At 28.2% G+C, this 20810-nt stretch overlaps 2 protein-coding genes across 3 annotated transcripts; one reads left to right on the forward strand and one right to left on the reverse strand.

Annotated features, from left to right (window-relative positions):
• Window positions 1–6617: 6617 nt before the first annotated feature.
• LOC109790701 (GPI-anchored protein LLG2-like) lies at window positions 6618–12154 on the forward strand. 2 transcript variants are annotated; one of them, XR_003803211.2, is made up of 4 exons: window positions 6618–6814; window positions 6923–6979; window positions 10061–10498; window positions 11900–12154. XR_003803211.2 is itself a non-coding variant. In XM_020349898.3 (3 exons), the coding sequence occupies exons 1-3, from the start codon at window positions 6730–6732 to the stop codon at window positions 10417–10419; spliced, it is 501 nt and encodes a 166-aa protein (XP_020205487.1). In that variant the 5' UTR covers window positions 6619–6729; the 3' UTR covers window positions 10420–10608. The 2 variants fall into 2 exon arrangements, 1 of the variants encoding a protein (XP_020205487.1); XM_020349898.3 differs by lacking the exon at window positions 11900–12154 and having other exon boundaries at window positions 6619–6814; window positions 10061–10608.
• A 5959-nt stretch (window positions 12155–18113) lies between these two features.
• On the reverse strand, window positions 18114–20275 carry LOC145950812 (uncharacterized). The gene is made up of 2 exons (XM_083062603.1): window positions 18442–20275; window positions 18114–18355 (listed from the first exon to the last, which is right to left on the reverse strand). The coding sequence occupies exon 1, from the start codon at window positions 19941–19943 to the stop codon at window positions 19485–19487; it is 459 nt and encodes a 152-aa protein (XP_082918729.1). The 5' UTR covers window positions 19944–20275; the 3' UTR covers window positions 18114–18355; window positions 18442–19484.
• Window positions 20276–20810: the final 535 nt, after the last annotated feature.

Genomic DNA, 20810 nt, shown 5'->3' on the forward strand with positions numbered 1-20810 from the left:
TATTTCTGCCTAAATTTCTTCATAGGTATTTGTCATTGTCATACAGCACGCATATTTAAAAAGTTGTAGACTTGTAGTTTGGTTTTTTCGGTCTTCTTGGAAAAGGAAGGAAACTTTTCAAAAAGTGTATATAACATTTATAAGTTTTTTTTAAAATATATTATAACAATTTTAATGTTTGGTTCACCTTTTAAAAAAGAAAAAAAAAAAAAAAAAAGGAATGGAAGGGGAACAAAACTTTTCCTTGTGGAATATTATCTCTTCTCCTATATTGGAAGAATTTAGGAAGAGAAAAATATTTAAAATATTTTTAGTATAATGTTTAAAATACTTTCATTTATATTTTAAATTCAAAATTTTATAAATATAAAAATAAGTTAATTTTTAAAATTTATATCATTCTTTTGTAAATTAAATAAAAAATAATTACCTTCACAAAAATAAATTTGTTGAAGGGAATCGGGATCTTTTTTTCACTATTACAATTTAAATACTAGCGTAAAAGAATACTTTGTATTTTTTTATACTTTTTAAAAATAAAATAAATAATAAAAATAATTAAATTTAAATATGCGTAATGTGAATGGTTAAAAACTACAGAGTATAAATGATTTTAAATAATTATTTAGAGGATGTGAGAAATTTAAAAAATAAATTTACAAAAAAATAAAGTAAAAAATAAAAACTAAATAAAAAATGTAAAAAAGAGAAATAATTTTTTAAAAATTAAAAAGTAAAATAGTCACCAAAATATATGTATATATATATATATATATAAATATCATCTTTATTAATAATATACATATATATTTAACTCTATTTTAAAGGATAAAAATTTCTATAATTAAAAACATTATAATTGATAAAATCTACGGTGAACCTACAAACAACGTGATTCAGCTGTGAGTCGTGAAAATTTTAAATATAAAGGAAGTGGTTCATCAGTGAACCATCAAATTCTGAAAAACCTTGCTGAAAATATTCTATTTACTTGTCAATTTCGTTCACTAATTTCTATTTCATTGATGAGATAGTGACCCTAATGAGAAAATGTACAACATCATGTTTGTTCTCCTTTTGTCAATTGTCATTCAGTCGTTGAATTAAAAGTTCTTAATGCATAAATTAAATCTACAAAGTTTTAAAAATTTAAAAATTATTTGATATTTTGTTTCATTAATTCAAATCGAATGACAATCACAAAAACACTTTTTCTGTTAATTTGAATTAATGAAAAGAAATATCAAATAATTTTTAAATTTTTTTAAAAACTTTGCAAAATTAATGTATGTATTAAGAAATTTTAATTTAATAATTGAATTGTTAAAAATTTGATGTAGAATATGAATTATTGATTGAAGTAAGTTTCAATAAACTTGCTTTTGGAGTGAAAACTAAGTCTAGTAGTACTTACTTCACTTAATAACTCATGTTCTAAATAAACTTTTAATGATTTAACCATTAAATAAAAAGTTCTCGATGTATAAATCAAGTTTGTAAAGTTTTTTTAAAAATTTTAAAATATTTGATACTTTATTTCATTAATTCAAATTGATGAATTATCATAAAAATATTCTATACATTGATTTGAATTAATATAACAAAGTATTATATGATTTTTAAATTTTTAAAAAATTTATAAATTTGATTTATAGATTAAAAACTTTTAATTTAATAGTTAAATTGCTGAAATTTGATATAACACATGAGTTATTAAATAAAACAAATTTACCAAAACTTATTCTTAGAGTAAGTAAAACTCTATCTCAATATTTAATTTAATTTATTATATATTAACATAAAAAGATATTTTTGTACTTCCGTGTATTTTATTTTAAAATAAAAAATAAAAAAATTAAAGTTAACGATTAATAATTAAAAAGTTTGAGAAGTTATAAAAATAAAACAGTTATTTTTAAATAATTTAAAGATTATTGAAATATAGATTAAAAATATAAGCAAACATATCCATGTAAAAGTGAGAATTTATATATTTTTTTATTAGTTGTATAGATTTTCATTCAAAAGTTTGTCGCTATTTAACTTATCACATAAGGTTGTAAGCCCAACCCACAATGAACGAAAAACAAATGGGCCACAACATCATGACCTCTCGCAGGTTATTATGATGACAAGGAACATCGACCTGTCTAACCACTATATGACCCAATTCCATAAGTCTGCTTTACACCAAAATCGAATTTTCAGTTCTGCACATAAATTTCAATGTAGGTCATGTTTGAATAATTTTTTTCAGAAACACTTTTAAAAGAAAAAAATTAAAATGTTTTTTTTAATAAATTAAAGTTAACTTATACATAAGTTAAAACAAGATTTTAAAGAAACTAATAGAAAAACAATTCTACAAATTAACTGATACTTATTTTATTTTTCCTTCTAATTTTTCTCTTCTCAAAGTGTTTCTAAAGAAATTTACCTAAATAAACCAATAGAGTTCAAAGTTAAGGTTAACTTAAACATATATTACAAATTTTCAATTGTATTTATCATTTTGAAACTAGATTAAATAATGAGTAATCCTAAAAAGTGGTGAACAATGTTACAAAAGTATTTGAAATTTAAAAAAATTCAAATAAATTTTTAGAATTTCAAATAATTTCTAATTTAAACTACTTATTGTTATTTTGATCCTTAAATGTATATATATAATATCATTTTACTCACATATTTTTAAAATTTTGGATTAAGATAATTGTCAATTTATACTATTAGAAACCTTTTTATTTAAATTTTCTATAATTTAGAAAATGATATTATAACGCCTTCTAAACTCAAAGACCTAAGTTTTACTTATTAAATAATATATGCACAGACATTGTAGATATTTTTTATACTATGGTAAACTCTCATGTATTACAAGTTCTACAAAAAAACTACTTTAAAAGTTATTTAAACTTCTAAAACTAATTCTGTTTCTATTCAAGTTTATAACAAATAGACACATCGTAGATACTTGAGCCATCAGCACATTCAAATGTTCAGCTAGCATGTAATGTTCAACTATAGCCATCCCCCAACTCACGAAAATGGTTTTCAACGTTGATTTTACTGAAAAAGTAATCTTGTTTTGTTATGGATTTCTATCAAACTCGATACTAAAAAGCATATTTGACTAAAAGTGAAGAAAATATAATTTTTTTTTCAGGGAGTTAGGAATCTTATACAAAATTTTAGAATAAACCTATTAATGAGTATCAAAGTATAAATGACTTCAATACTGGAAATTCAACTTTAACTAAATAATGTTCCAAAATCATGTGTGCAACTCCTAGAAAATCGACATATTTGTACCGCAACAAATTCACACGATTCATTTTTAATTTCTTTTGGGCATGCTTCCATTTTTTTACTTGTCTCTTTGAAACACATGTTTCGACACGATTAAGGTTATTGTATTTAAGATATTGTCTATTTTATTACTTATTGGACCATTACGATTCTATTCCTAAGAAAAACATCTTGGTAGGTTAAGAAAGGAGAATGTTTATAAATTATCTTAAATTTTGATTCCTAAGCAATATAAAACTTTTAAGTATACCAAAACAAGTCTCCTCATAAAGGATTCTTAATCCAACATTAGACTTATATGTGAATAATTATATATTGAGGATACGTAAGATTGTGTTAAATTAAAATGATCTAATAACATATAAATTATTTAGATAGTTATGTATTTGAAAGGATATGAAACTTTTAATGTACAATAACTAAAGGATAATTCTATTTGTAATGGGTAAAAAATAGAAATATCAAAAGACAATCTTAAGGTTGTCTATAAATAAGTTAGATCTTCAAATCATAGTACATTTTTTTTCTTTATTGACATCCCAATATTAGAAGGAGACAGAGATAATTAAAGAATTTTCTTAAGAGAGTATGTGTTGATTTGAGAGGTCAAACCGCACTGCTCATTTATTACCATGAGTTTAGGTACGCTTCTGTTTATAATTTCTAGTGATTAACATGATGAATTATGGGTTATGTAAGTGATAGTTTTCATCAAAGATTTAAGTTTGGTTTTAATACTTCAATCAAGATTAAGGGACAAGAATAATTTAAACCCTTATTATAGTGTCAATGTTCTAATCATAAATTCACTAATATCATTAAAGTCATCATATTTGAAGTATTATTCATTTTAATACTCGTTAGACCATCACGATTTATCCTTGAAAAGATGTATCAATAAATTAAAGAAATATGTGTTTATAAACCTAAAACCGAGTCTTTTGAAATATTTCCGATATGCATCCTCTACATTTGCCCAAATACACAGAAACTAGGCTAGGAAGAATCCAGAACACAACCCACAAGACCATTTAGACACACGTTTCAATTGTTTAAGAGAAAAAGCTCAAATTTGCTTGTTCATGATTTTAGTCATTATGTACAGAATTTCCTTATGTCAACACAATAATGGAAAGCTATTGTGAAAAATACTTGGTATTAAAGTCGCAACTTTGTGCCGTTTTGTCATAACTCTTTCGGCAGATCTTTCAATTTTTAGTATAACTTTGTTTGGATAAACTTTTTTTTAAATATTTATGGAAGGAAAAAAATATGAAAAAAAATAAAATAAACTTCTTTATAAATTAAAACTAGATTTATGGATGAACTTATTTGTATTTTTTTTTTAAATCTATATGGGAGAGTTTTAAATCATGGAGAAAGATATTTCATGTTTTCCTTCTACTTTTATCTTTCTAAAAATATTTCTAAAGAAATTTATCCAAATAGATTTTATATCTATAATGGTTGTTTATTAAAATAGTCAATTTACTGTTTAATGCTTTTCAGAGAAATTTTTTTTGTTTGTTCTAAAATCAGTTCAAAATGCGTCAGGCCTTGAATATTCTATTGCTTTTAAACAATATAAATTTGGGCCTATTTTTCTTTCTTGATTTACAAATAGTATAAGTTATAAGTGGAAAACAATCCTCACCTTATAAGCCGGTTTTGTAGGGTTGAGTTATGCTTAATCTACTATTCTAAGATAGTATCAAAGCTATCCTAGATTCTTAAAAATGGGTCACTCGCCATTTATCTACATACCAAGCCCAATAATGCTGGACGTGAGGGGGTGTATTGGGAAAAACCCAAGTCCCGCCAATCCTATATTATTAAAAGGGTCACCCACCATTTATCCACGTACCAAGCCCAATAATACTGGACGTGAGGGAGTGTATTGGGAAAAACTCAAGTCCTATATCGACTAGAGATTAGGTAATTGAATAGTATATAAGTGGAAAGCAATCCTCACTTTATAAGCCAGTTTTGTAGGATTGAGTTAGCTAGGCTTAATCTACTATTCTAAGATAAGTGATAATATAATAGCCGTTCTGAAGAGTTGGGATTTTGAATACAACATAAAGCAATGTATATTGTATGGTGGAGTTTGACTCAAATTACTTCCCTTTGTGAAATTGAAGTTAATTCCCTGTTTCGCATGGTGGTTTGACCAGTATAACATTGCTTTCATGCAAATTAGAAGAGATGAACTTTGTTTTTGCGGTACAAATGTTAATCCACTGCTAGCTCTAGATGCACCCTTTCTGGAGTATTTATGCATAAATGTTAACAACTATTAGATTTGAAAATAGTATGATTTGAAACCTCTTTCTTTTGAATCTGCCATTTTAACGTTGACAACTAAATATGTTGATCAACTGATGTAGAATTAGTTGAGTTTAATTAGTAATTCTGAATTCAAACATTTAATATGACATGTATTATATACTCAAAGATTATATTTTGTCTCTCATAATAATTATACCGAACCAAAATTATCTCCCACAAAGAATATTATAGTTATTGAAGAAAAAAAAAAAAAGCTTAGCATGGAGAAATTGTTAGGAATTTGAATTAGAATTCAAACTCTTGAATAAGAATATTATTATCAAGTGGCCTACCAATTCTATTTTTTTTATAACCATTAAAAGCTAAGTTAGAACAAACCAAAAATATTCTAATGCAAGAAAATAAATTTTGACTTAATTAATCATCTGGCATCTATATATATGTTAACTTTTAGTTTTAATTTCTATATCCAAAAATCTTATGGTTTGGTCCTTATACAAGCAATTTATTTTATGTCATTTTGATTTAATTAATCATTTCAAATCTTTGTTTATGCTAACTTTTAGTTTTAATTTTTATATAAAATTTTTTATGCTTTAGTCTTTATACAAGCAATTTATTTTATGTTTTATGTTTTATGCTACTAAAAACAACTAACATTAAGGACTAAAATATAAAAGAAATACTTGTTTAAAAGATTAAAACATAGAATCTTTATATAAAAAACTAAAACGAAAATTGACATAAGTATTAAATAATTACTTGTACCTAATTTTTAAATGAGTTGTTATTATTGTAATGTGTTTTAGGAGTTGGATCCTATGCCAATAAGTTAAAATGATAACTAGTCCCCTCTTTCCAATTATAGAAAAAAAATTGGGCACATTACATAACTATCTAAAGGGAAAAACATATTGTAAAACTACCAAAATTACCAAAGGCAAGGGAACTTACGGAGAGCCATTGGAACTTTGGCAGCCAGACAAGACGGTTGATTTGCACCACAATTCCTGCCATGTCTCTCTCTCTTCTTCATCTCTCCAAAACCAGAAAACAAAAGAAAGGGAGCACACACCTCAAAGGAAAAAAGAAAAATTTGAAAAAAAAAGAAAAGTGAGAGTGAAAGAGAAAATGGGTACTTCAAATGCCATATTCTCTTCCATTCTCTATTGCTTCCTCCTAGCAACATTTTCCTCTGCTGGCCCATTCATTTCTGGTACATGCAATGCAACCCTTTTATGTGTCACATTTAATGATGGGTTTATAGATATTCATATTTGTTAAGATTAGTTTGCTTAATGTGGTTGAATTTATGTTAACACAGATGCCGTATTAGATTCTGGGGCATCCACTGGACGTGCCCTCCTACAGGTTAAGAAAGGTAACATTTTTCTCTCTTTTTAATTCTTGCTTTGGCTTATATTTAATGGATTTCCTTTCAATTCAAATGTGGAAATCATAATGTAACCAAGTGCCTGAAATCAATTCCATTGAACTTGGTTTTATTGCTCTTGCCAAATGAAAACAAATTTGTGCATTATAATTCTCAATCAGGCGGCATATGGAGATTATATATCTAAAGGATGTCCAAATTAATTAGGTTATTCTAAAACAAATCAATGGCTTTAAAGAGGAAGCTAAATACTTTGTTTTGTTGACAACCAAATCATTCCTCTTTTTTCTCTCTTTAATTATTTGGTTTATGATTGGTAAATGAATGGATAAGATAATTTTTTTAAGTGAGTTATAATAGATTGGATAAAAATAATTTATTAATTTATTTAAATTTATTAAAAATTTACATAAAAATCCAACACATTTAAAACAAAAATATTCATCCAATCTACTCGTTAACAATTTTTTTATGGATACAATCCATGAATATAATGTTTAAATAATTTTTATTTTAAAATATTTTATTTCTTTTTTTTTTCTTCCTTATAAGTCATTGTATTTTTATATAGTCTTTTTAAAATTTATAAGACTTTTTTTTTAATGTCAAAATAGCCTTTCAAAATATTAACTTAATAAATATCTCTCATTGTAATTTAATGGATTTTGAAAAAGTCATGGATAAATCATCAATCATCCATAAAATTAAATGAATGAATTAAATTTAATTTATTATAATAAATAAATTTACTTATTAATAGTTCTCATAAATGATGAAGAAATAAATCGATTTGTCACCCATAACTTATTTCTTTATTTGTGGGTTACATATAAGTGAGAGTATTGACTACGATGAATATTTATAAAAAGGAAATTCTTTCATGTTATTTCTTATCAGTTTCATATATATATATATATATATATATATATATATATATATATGAGGAGTGATCCTTTTACTCTAGGAGTAAGTCTACTTATACTTACTCCGTTCAATAACTCATGTTTTACATTAAATTTTAACGATCCAACCGTTCAATTTAAAGTTCTTAATGCATGATCAAATTTACAAATTTTTAGAAAATTTGAAAATCATTTGATATTTCGTTTCATTAATTCAAATCAATGTATAAAATAATTTTATGATTATCCATCAATTTAAATTAATGAAATGAAGTATCAAATGATTTCAAATTTTTTAAAAATTTGAAGATTTGATCTATGCATTAAGAATTTTAAATTCAACGGTTGAATCATTAAAATTTGATATAGAACATGAGTTATTGAACGGAGTAAGTCTAGGTAGACTTACTCTTGGAGTAAAAGGATCATTTCTCTCTCTTTTCTCTCTCTCTCTCTCTTTCTCTCTCTCTCTCTCTCTCTCTCTATATATATATATATATATATATATATCCTTTTACTCTAGGAGTAAAATTACCTAGAGTTACTCCGTTCAATAACTCATGTTCTACATCAAATTTTAATGATCCAACCGTTCAATTTAAAGTTCTTAATGAATAGATCAAATTTGCAAATTTTTAGAAAATTTGAAAATCATTTGATACTTCGTTTCATTAATTCAAATTGACGGATAATCATAAAATTATTTTATACATTGATTTGAATTAATGAAACGAAGTATCAAATAATCATCAAATTTTCTAAAAATTTGCAGATTTGATCTATGCATTAAGAACTTTAAATTGAACGGTTGGATCGTTAAAATTTGATGTAGAACATGAGTTATTGAACGAAGTAACTCTAGGTAGTTTTACTCCTGGAGTAAAAGGATCCCTTCTCTCTCTCTCTCTATATATATATATAATAGCTATTGCCTTTAAGTGACCGTTGGATAGAAGATAATAGGTTGAACAAAGGTTGATGATGATAGGTAAGCAAAAAAACAAGGAGCTTAGTTCTTAGGACACTAAGTACTTTGAATTATTTATTCTTTTTTCTCATCTTTGTGTCATTAGGTTTTTTAATTTTAACTTACCCTCTTTCTATCCCCAAATTTTTCAATAAATTTTCTTCCCTTTGTCCTCCTTAAAAAAAGTTATCTTTTAAGAAAATCTTACCCAAAAGTAGATTTATCAAAATTAAATCATATCTATAATAAAGAATAAAAACTTCATTAAGAACATTTTATGCAAACTTGTTCCTAAGTATCTAGGTTCTTATTTTTAAATGTCTCATATTTTCAAACATTCAAGTAAGACTTAATACTTTTTCATTTATCTTTTCTTATCATATTACATCATCAATTTATTTTTTCTATCTTTTTATTTCTATTAAAGTGTGCAGAAATCTTTTTTCAAGTATATATAGAATAAGGAAATATAAAAATTGTTTTTATTAATTAAAATCTTATGCACCTTAATTTTTAGAAAAATAAAATGAAAGAATTTTTATAAAAAAATGAATTGCATGAATTAATTGTAACTTATTAAAAAAATTGACTTAGTTTATCTATTTTTTTTCCTATAAGTATTTATCAAGAAATTTCTCAAAACATTACTTAACTACCCTCAAGAATAGCACGAACAAAACTTTCTTGTAAAATTTAGTAATATAATTGATGTTATAATGACTCACTTACTGAGAAGTGCAAAATTTAGTGATATAATGCAAATAAATATAAGTATTTTTTCTTTTGGGAAAAAAGCAAGTTTTTCAGAATAGACAAACTTAAGGGTTGTTACCATTTATTTTTTCATTGATCTCTAAGAAAGTAGAAAAGTTTTAGTGGATGTATGACTCATCTATATATATGTCATACTAATGCTACGCCACTGATGATAATGTCTTTATCATAATACATATAGCATACATTTTACTATTTTCCAATGTTGGAATGGAATTATGGAAATGTGTTCCACTTTACTAGATTTAGTTTTTACTTTTTTATCTTCATTTTAAGTTAATACCTCTGTTGCTTGCATATTTTATTTTTTATAAAATTTAAAAATCATAATGAAAATAATGAGTGACTTTTATAACTCATTAACCAAAGTATCTTCTCATGTGATTTTGAATGATTGAGGTGATATAAGTGAAACGTTGTGTGCAGCTTGTAAAGTTGACTTTGAGAACAAGAACTACACAATCCTAACAAGCCAATGCAAGGGACCCGCGTATCCACCCGATGTGTGCTGTAATGCTTTCAAGCAATTTGCATGCCCTTTCACTGATGAGATTAATGATGTCACAACCGATTGCAGTTATGTGATGTTTAGCTATATAAACGTCTATGGCAAATACCCCCCTGGCCTATTTTCAAATGAGTGCAAAGAAGGTGTCCAAGGTCTTGATTGCACCCACATCAAACAAAGCGATGAGCATGCTCCTTCAAACTCCATCCATGTGATCACTCCTCTTCACTTTCTCTCACTTGTTGCTTTCCTTGGCTTCTTCTTCCATTTTTTTTGAAGGCTCCAAATGTCAAAGTTGAAGATCCCCTTGTATTAGTTCAATCGATTTTCTTGTTCAGATTTTCCAAACATTTTGGGTGAGAACACACCCTTCATGTCATGCTAGAGTTTGTATATTTCAATCAAGAAAGTATATTACTACTACAGTTTTATGATTATAATATTTTCCCTTTTCATTCTTGGACAATTTCTAGTGTGGATCACATTTTCATAAAATATAATATAAATATTTTATTAATAATTTTAATTAATAAAGGTTGATTAATATTTATTTAATTATTTGATATGTTTTGGAATATAATATAAGAAATTTTATTAAAGGTTTTATTTAATTAAATTAAGAGGGAAGAAAATTAGTAACTAATCTTATGTGTTTTAACTGGAGGATTAAAGAGAAGTTAAGATTTTTAAAAGAACAACTTTTCAATCAAACGTTTTTTTACATTTTTATTTTACATACATGTTTCAGAGTTCAAAGAATAGAAACAAGAAAGAAATCATCCTAGAGTCATGCATCCATTTTCTTTTGATTACCAAGGTGTCGCACTCTGGGTGGTGGATTTTATGTTGGATAGTAGGATTGACTCCCAATTATATCTCTATTGTATGCCTATGTATGAGCGTTTTTTTCCCAAATGTGTATTTATCTTCTTTGTTTTTCTTTGTATGTTATAATCAATGTTAATTGTATGTATATGTTGATAATTTCATATTCTTGTCCTGTAATTGTATGTTTTGGTGCTCCCGTGGGAAACCCTAAGAGAATGATACTTGTGTATGAACCATGTATGAAATGGATGATGTATTACCTTGTAATCTTGATACTGCCTTTTTACTAATAATTAGTCTATGTATTTGAGAATGAACATGCGATATATGATGTGATAGGAGAAATATATGATATGTGAAGTGAAATCATGTAGATGTAATACATTGAGTCTGTTTGACATACATCATATGCATAAAAGTGCTTTTAAGGGTATGATATGGAATAACTATCAAGGAAGGTCTCTTGTGTAAAAGCTTGGGAACCAATATTGAGGATTGCTTGATTTGGAAGTCTCAGTCCTGTCCTTGTGAGCATGGGATGTATCTAGCGTGACTTAGCTATCCCAACCAAACCCTTGGTAGTATGTCCTTCTAGTGAGAGTGCACATAGGGTGTGACCTGACATGTACTCCTATGCTACTCTACGTATATTGTTAGCGGCAATGCACATGTGTGATATGTTTTTACTAACACTACATGCATGTTAACTTGTAGTATGTGTCAATTGCATAATGTATTATAATGTTATCTGTTATTATTTATTATGTGCTATGAATGAATAAATGTGATGATAATGCTTGTCTGTGTATGCTATGTCTTGTTGTATGTCTTGTTTGTGTTTGGTTATCCGATTTGCATTCTTACACCGTGAGCTAGAGTGAGATGTTTCTTACTCTTTTTTTGTGTTGTTTCCCTTGTTTATGATGTAGGTGAGCATCAACATGAGGTTGAAGATGTTGGTGATGAGGCATAGCCCTCAATGATGGGTTGTGCTCTAATAAGATCTGACATCAGAGCGTAGTTAGACGTAGTTAGGATGTTGCTTCTATTGAATTATTTTGGAAAACATTAATTTTATTTCCTTGCAATTTCATTGGTTATGCTAGTTCGTTTAAGTTAAAAATGTTATTCTCTCTATTTGAACAAGTTTGGTTTTATTTAAAAGAAATGATGTCATTTAGTTATATTTTATTATTTATGACTTATGACATGTGAGGTAAAGGGTGTTACAAATCCAGGTATGAAGTGGTTCATGGTGAAAAAGCTTATAAATATAACTTCAGAATGTGGTTCACCCTTAAAGTAAGCATTCTAAGTTGTAGGATAAATTTATTAAAAAAATGAATGGTCCAAATTTATAATTATATTTTCAATGATAAAACTTTTATTTTTATGTTTATTTTGTTTTTTGTTGAGGAATGTCCATTTTGTCCCAAAAGCACACCATATTTACCCGGCACTACATCTTCTTCTTAGAGGCTTCCACTCATTGAGGGACTCCATGATGAGATGGAAGCTTTTTTCATGGTCACGATTTTTCGTTCGATATGACACATACAGTGTGAGCAAAGAATAAGGGATAGGGCAAACTTGTAAGTGCATCCATTGGATGGAAGATTTTAGATTGTTGAAGTTTTTCGACATTATTGTGGTCGCTAGTCTCCTCGTTAATGAGTAAGGATGTTTTTGCAATAATGCTCGATAATTAACATAATCTAAGTACTACCGCTTACTACATCATGTACTCTTCACTCCTTACCTCAACAAGTTTATGATATATATATATATATATATATATATATATATATATATATATATATATATATATATAAAAGAATAGTGTGATGGTCTCTTTACCTTGTTGGATTGCATTGTGAGGTTGTGGAACTTTGAATAGGTGTGTGCCACGAAGTTCTCCTAAAGAGTAGTTAATGATACATTATTTTTTAAAAAAATATTTTTAAGTAGGGCATATTAGTAATTTCATATATTTTAAATAAATAAATAAATAAAATGAAAACACACTCCTCCACATGAACCATTTAGTAAACTTCACCATTGTAGCAAAAGTAAGTTATATTTGTTGAAAAATATTAGGAGAAAAATAAAGTGAAAAAGAATATTTTGTCGTGATAAGAATAACTGTCCTACAAATTTTCAATGGACCTCTGTTGAAATTCAATAACCAGTTTGCTTCTCAAGGTTTACACAACAACAACGTGTTCAAACTCGTGCACTAGAGGTCAAATCATGCACTCAAGGTCAAACATATTGAAGTCTCACGAACAATACCCAAAAAAATAATAAGTATGAAGAAAAGTATAGGAAATAGAAATTGTTTTTATCTCTTAAGGTTCACTTCATCACTTTTTATATAGTGATAAAGAATCAATTCGTTGAAAAATAATTAATAAAAACTTTTAATACCAATGGTAACAAAATAATTAAGATGCCAATAATAACAAAGTAATTAATATGTTAACAGTAACAACCAAATGATTAACACTTATGTGTCATTATTTCCACAATTCGCCACTAATGACATATAAGTGAAAGAGAGAAAAAAAAATTTGGGCAAGGAAAGGTTTTTGTGCATAAGTGTTAATGTCCATAGGATTGACTTAACACGTTGTGCTAGTGAGACAACATCTTATGTCCAAAAAGTGAATTATTTTTGAACTTAATGGATTTAACATGAGACCCCTCACAACACACACTTTTACCTAGGGGTGTAAGCGGGTACAGGTAACCCACGAAATTGAATTGACCTAAACCAACCCAATGAGTTCGGGGTGGATTTTTTTTAGTGTTTGGGTCAAACCCAACCCAACCCGATCAAAATCCGGTACTATATGGGTCGGGTAAAGAGTTTTGTATTTTCAACCTATTATTGACCCGACCCAACCTGATCATATATAATAATAATAATAATAATAATAATAATAATAATAATAATAATGTTTGAATAATCATTTGCTTAGAACATTACTCATTGTCACTCTTACTTAGTAATAAGTTTTGTGTTTTAGGTTGATAACATTGTAACAATATAGTATATTTATTTTAAATTTTATTTTGTATTAATTAATGTTGATTTTTTGAGTTGATAATAATGTAACAAATTAATAAATTTATTTTATAATTTAACTTGCATCATTATTTGCTTTATAGGTTGATAGCATAAAATTTACAATAATGTATCAAATGATTTATATCTATTTTGAAATATTTAAATTTTTACAAAAAATAAATAAATATAATTATGATGACTTGATTAAACCAACCTAACCCAACCCGTTCATGATTGGGTTGAGTTGGATTGAGTTTTGAAAAAAATTACACAAATCCAACCCAACCCAATCCATTAAATTTTGATTGGGTCGGGTAATTGGTATATCTAAACCCGGTCCAACCCAACCTGCATACATCCCTACTTTTACCTTTAAAATCATGATAGTTCCATGATTAAAGTTTTACACAATACTTTAAGCCTTTATATGTATATTCACCATGAGTTGCCCATGAATACTCTAGAAAGATAGCCAAAGTTTTTCATGGAAGGTGACTTATGTCTTCACACACTCACGTAGGTAGATACATCAAGTGTGTCTCTATAGCATCACCCATATCAAGGACTATGTATCTATTAAGAGCTCATGACTCAACCTCACATCAAACACTATCAAAGGCCATATGGATGAGAAAAGTAGTGCATAGGAATATTCATATGGCTTTGTTTGACCACTAATTGAGTATCCACTATACTTTCCTCCACTCATTACTTCAAGCCTATCCCCTCGACATATCCAAGATAATTTTATTGAGTAATCCTTTTGTAAAGGATCTATAAGGATTTTCTCACTTTTTACATACTTGTGTGAGATACCACAATTTTTAATTAAAATTTTGACAACACCATGTCTCATACATGTGTCTTCTCTCTTATCATTATAAGCACTATTAGTCACAATAATTGTAGCTTATTAATAAGAATGAAGGGATACAAGAGATGTAGATCTTCCGCATAATAGTATATTAGCCATTATACCCCTTTAACTATTATGCTTATTCACTTGCATGTTCAAGTATTAGGAATTCCAATTCCATTGTAAACTATGTTATACATGTTTGTTTTGTTGATTTCTAAGAAACAATATAACCTGCTAAAGTGAATATATTCTTACATTATCATTTTCTGAACTCCAATTTGCATCACAAAACCCTTTTGAGACAGTTGGAAAGTTAATAAATTCTAAACTCCAAGTTATAGTACCTTTAAATACTTCTAAAAGACTCAAAAACACTATTTAATAACCATCATTTAAATTATAAGTGTATCTACTAAATTTACTTACAACATGTGTAATATCAATTATAGAGTAATTTATGAGATGCATAACACTACCAATTATTTTTGCATATTCAGATTAAGAAACATCGGTTCCCCTTCCAATGACATTCCATAATTTTTTTTCAAGATGAATGATACAATCATATGAAGCTCTGCCACATACAACATCAAAACTATTAAAATTTCTTTAATAAATTTTTAAATATAATAAGCTTGACTTAGAGAGAAAACTAATTTAAGTTTTTCGTATTTTAATACCTAAAATCTCACAAATTTCTCTCAAGTCTTTCATATGAAATTAGAACTTAAAAACTCTTTAATTTTTTTTATTGATCCATAATTCCTATATTTTCTTTAACAAATCATTTCATCTCATAAGCACTTTTTATTCTATTTTTTACTTAATAACAAAACAATCTATAAAGTAACAACAAATTGACACTTTCACTCATAATTTTAATTCTCTTTGAAAGGCTACTTAACATATAAATAAAACCTCTTAAGAAAGCCCTACTATTAGTCTCCCAATAATGACAAAATTAAAGAAAAATTAAGAGAGGAAAAACATACCTCCATGCTTAATTTGTTTAATTAAAAAGTTAACCACACATCCGATTAATAGTCAATTAATAATTAATTAATAGTCATTGCTTCCAATAGTAATTAACCATATTTGAAATTAAAATTCTAGGTAGTCTTGTGAATAAAACAATTGGTTATAATTGTTCCTCAACTTTTAGTTGGAGTCATTTTCGAAAGATAAACCATAATCACTTAGTTGTCAAACCCAATACCTCCACTACCAAGAGTTACCACTAATAATACCATTAAATGTAATCAATTTTAATTAACTCATATGTACAAATTTAGTGCCACCTTAATTGCAATTCAATTTAAACACCATGAATTATTATTATGGTATTAAAACACATAACATTGAGCTTTATGCCGAAATGTCTCTCAAAACATTTCAATCCAAAAATAAGTTAGACAAGGTTCAACACTCAAAAATTGCCACAAAGTCCTAAAAATTAATAAAATTAATTAATTTATTAGGTTATCACAAATTGACAACAAATTAACACGTAAAAAAGGTTTTTACCTTGCTAGTTGACAAAAGATATCAACTAAATTCACGAAAGATAGTAACTTTGTTTCTTTTTAGATTTTTCAAACTTAAAACATATAACATATAGTTTCACATTATAGCATGCTCCATTGAGTCATTTAAAGATCTTTAAATTGTGAAGTGAATAACACAAATATGCACTATCTCAATATTAATATTAATAATAAGAGAATTATAAAAGAGTTAATATATATATATATATATATATATATATATATATATATATATATATATATATATATGAGGGATCCTTTTACTCCAATAGTAAAACTACCTAGAGTTACTCCGTTCAATAACTCATGCTTTACATCAAATTTTAACGATCTAACCGTTTAATTTAAAGTTTTTAATGCATAGATAAAATCTGCAAATTTTTAGAAATTTTGATGATCATTTGATACTTCGTTTCATTAATTTAAATCAATGTATAAAATGATTTTATAATTATCCGTCAATTTGAATTAATGAAACGAAGAATCAAATGATTTTCAAATTTTCTAAAAATTTGCAGATTTGATCTATGCCTTAAGAACTTTAAATTAAACGGTTGGATCGTTAAAATTTGATGTAGAACATGAGTTATTGAGCGGAGTAACTCTAGATAATTTTACTCCTGGGGTAAAAGGATCCCCCCTCATATATATATATATATATATATATATATATATATTTGCGCGCGTCAAATTCTTATAAATAATAAGAGATTGTTTATATATAAAACCATATTCCCATATAAGCAGGCAGATCTTATCACTAACCTTGGTGAGGATAGATGCTGTTCTTGTGAATGAGAATCGGAGTCATGATCTAAGAGACATTAGGTTCGATTTAAAGGGTAATGATTTTGGTGCAATAGATATTAACACAGGTTTAGTTTAGAAACCCTGTTTTAGTTAATTTTTCCAATGAATAGAAATACATAGTTTTTAATGTATTTGTTTCTTTTTCTTCATACTACTCGGTATGTGTTAAAACGTCTATCTTTAAATTAGTGTGATATACTGATTAATATAATATATATATATATATATATATATATATATATATATATATATATATATATATATATATATATATATATATATATATATATATATATATATTAGTAGAGGAAAATATAAAACGTCCAATTAAAAATTATGATAATTGTAATTGTCGAAAAGGCACAGCCTCTTGGACTAATTTAGCATAGAAGTTTGGTACGAAATACAAACTGCAGAAAAGGAAGTATAATACAAGCATGAAAACATGGCAAGCACTGCACCGATACTAGAGCAGGAAACACACATACATTGGAAACACACTTGTAAGCTGGAAGGTGACACTAGTACACGTCGGGTATTTTGAGCCTTTTACGTCGGAAAAGGTTCCAACGTTAATACGGGAGACGTAAATTTATGTCGCCTCTAAAACGTGACGTAAATTTACGTCGGATATTATCCCAGCTCGACGTAAAAAGGGACAAAAAACATGCCATAATTTTACGTCGGACATGGCTTGTCCGACGTAAAATTATGGGGTTTCTTTTTTAAAACGTTTATAAATTTTTGATATACCCAACACCTGCATATATATAGTCCAGAATACCAAATCTAAACCAGGCAGTCCAGAATAGAAATTCAAATTATATTTCAAAATTGAATGACAAAAAGAAAATAATATATAAATCTTAAAAAGCATAAATTATGACAATGTAAATCCTATTATCCTAAAAAAGCTATAAAACATATGTTTGTCAATGCTATCTAACTAACTAAACTAACTAACTATCAAACTATAAACATAATATCTAACTAACTAAACTTAGAAATCTAACTATTATATACTTTGAAGAAAAAAAGTTGCCCATTGTTCTCTTATCTTGAGCATCTCATCTTCGGGCAATGGAGATGGATCTTGAAAGACCTGAAACATTAATTTAAGTTTCATTAATATGCAATGTTAATTATCCTAAAGGTAAATATACTTAAATAAATTTTGATATGAATTACCTGCGCCCAAGAATCAATAATACCCGCAGAAACTATGGCTCTCATCCAATACATGATGTAATAGCCACATTCAAACGAGTCTTGTTGCCTATTACACTAAAATGAGAAACAAATAACTATTATTTCCAAAGTTAATAAATTTAAATATTATTGACTATATGAATTAATTTGCTAACCTTAGGGTATATGAAATACAATGACTTTGATGATCTGACTCTTCCACTTAAAATATTAACTCCATACACGATTCTAATTAATTGAAATAAAAACAAATGTTAGCCAATATATATAATTACAGTTTTAAAACATAATGAAAAAAATTTAGTTACCCTTGTAATTGACATTTAATTTCGTGGCTTGGTTTTCGATGTAGTGAACAAAACCACACCACGGTGTATTCCTTAGGAATGATTACCATTAACTGCCAATGAGACCTACATTATATGACAAACAAATTAGTTATAAAATTACCATGATTAAAAAACCAATTAAAAAACTAACCCGTCAATGTATGGAGCCATGTATATATCTCTTCTTGAGTCACTCATCCATGTTTGCATATATTGCTGGATCTGGACTTGAGTGTTTCCTGATTTTTGGATGGATTGAGGCTCAATAAATCCATATACTTCTACTTGTGCATGCTCCACACTCAATTTGTCCATGTACCTAACACAAATAATTATTATAAGTTAAATGTAATTATTGTAAATTTAGACTCATAAAAGAAAATATGACTTACATGGCCCACAGCTGTATGATAGAAATATTTAACATGGAGTTTCCCCCAACAATCTCTAATGCATCAAGCATAGATATGTATAGTAGAACAGCAGCGCTATCAACTCCAAAAACTCTAATGTCCCACTGCAATTGAATTGGCTTCTTCTTTAATCGTGGTAATATGATTAGAAGCTTAGATATGGGATCATCCTCAGCTGCTGCGATATTAGCATCATCAACATGAGGTTCTCTCATGACCTCTTTACCACGATTGATAAAATCCTAAAGAAATAATCACAATTAGTTAAACAATAATAGAATTATAAGAATATAAAAGAGAATAATATAATTACCTTTGCCCGTGCTGAAAGCGGCATGACCAAACGTTTTGGCCAAGCTAAGAATGTGCCGGTTGCCTGCCCCACTAGTTGAACCTCTATATTGGGCAAAGGCACTGGAGCAGCAGCATCTTGAACTTGGTCAACCACAACCTGTGTCCAGTTTGGCTGTAGAGGGACACCATGGATGGTTGAGCCACCCTCAAATACTCGGCCAATAGCCACTAACCGTGGGGGGTCATCCTCAACATATAACTCACACTGGTTTGGTACATCAGTGTGAGTCTGATCCGGTGAGGGATCTGGAGCAGCACAACTCCCTTTAGTGCTGACTCGAACACCATCATGAGCAACTGCAGTCTGTTGCTGAGAACGAGCCAAAAGTTCAAACTTCTGTCCAAACTCTTTTTGAATATTCTTCAATTTCTCTTTAAACTGCATCTCCAATCTCTACTCCATTCTCTGCATAACCTCTTGACTGCAACAGTCAACAATGCTCCTCGATGATCAGGCACCAAAGAAATCTCGGTGGCTCCAAGAACCACCAACACCACGCACACGACCTCCGTGCTCTAGCCTTCCTATGGCCGTTGTGAGGATATCATTCCGACCATCGGAAACAAATGAGCCCTGGATGCTCTGCTCAACTAAACCCTCCTACAACATATTAACAATAAGTATACCCTAAACTACACTTATGAATTAAATGAGTTGAAATGAAGAGTCTTAGTTTGTATATTTTTACTTACTATTTTATCAGCAACGACCCTTGCAGACTAAGAAGTCATTTTCCCATCTGATTTTGTCCGGGCTGCTATCCACATCTCATGGCGCGGAGGTGACTCCACACGGTCAGCAGACTCAACCCCTGCTGCCTCTGCCCTAGCCTTCTTCATTTCTTTTTTTTTTTTCTTTCATATCCCCCTCTTGACAATAGATGGGGTGCATCATTCTTGGCCTGTCGTTCTTGGAAAGCTATTCTTTTAGCCTGCAATAATACAAAAAAGAAAATGAGATTAATTAAAATATACCTTAAGTATTTGTGTCAATGTAAGAGTTATCAATAACTAACCTGCCACGAAGGGTCCAATCGAGTGGTACGAAATTGCATCCACTCCTCATCAGTGATCTGGTACTTTAGATAGGGAGTCTCATTTTGTCGCTCTCCAAATACATACTCCCGTGTCAAGAAAGTCTTGAAGTCTCTCCACCTAGTGGCCAGGGCAGATAACATCTTCCTCCTCATGACCTCAGTGTTGGGAATGTCAAAATTTTGCTATGAAAATAACAACAATTAATAAATAATGT

The sequence above is a fragment of the Cajanus cajan genome, chromosome 8, assembly GCF_000230855.2.
Source record: "Cajanus cajan strain Asha chromosome 8, NIPB_CcT2T_4, whole genome shotgun sequence".
NCBI lineage: Eukaryota > Viridiplantae > Streptophyta > Magnoliopsida > Fabales > Fabaceae > Cajanus > Cajanus cajan.

Coding starts and splice junctions, on each gene's coding strand:
- LOC109790701 (XM_020349898.3), top strand. CDS start 6,730: ATGGGTACTTCAAATGCCATATTCTCTTCCATTCTCTATTGCTTCCTC. Junction 6,815..6,922: donor TGCTGGCCCATTCATTTCTG/GTACATGCAATG, acceptor ATGTTAACACAG/ATGCCGTATTAGATTCTGGG. Junction 6,980..10,060: donor CCTCCTACAGGTTAAGAAAG/GTAACATTTTTC, acceptor CGTTGTGTGCAG/CTTGTAAAGTTGACTTTGAG.
- LOC145950812 (XM_083062603.1), bottom strand. CDS start 19,943: ATGCAGTTTAAAGAGAAATTGAAGAATATTCAAAAAGAGTTTGGACAG.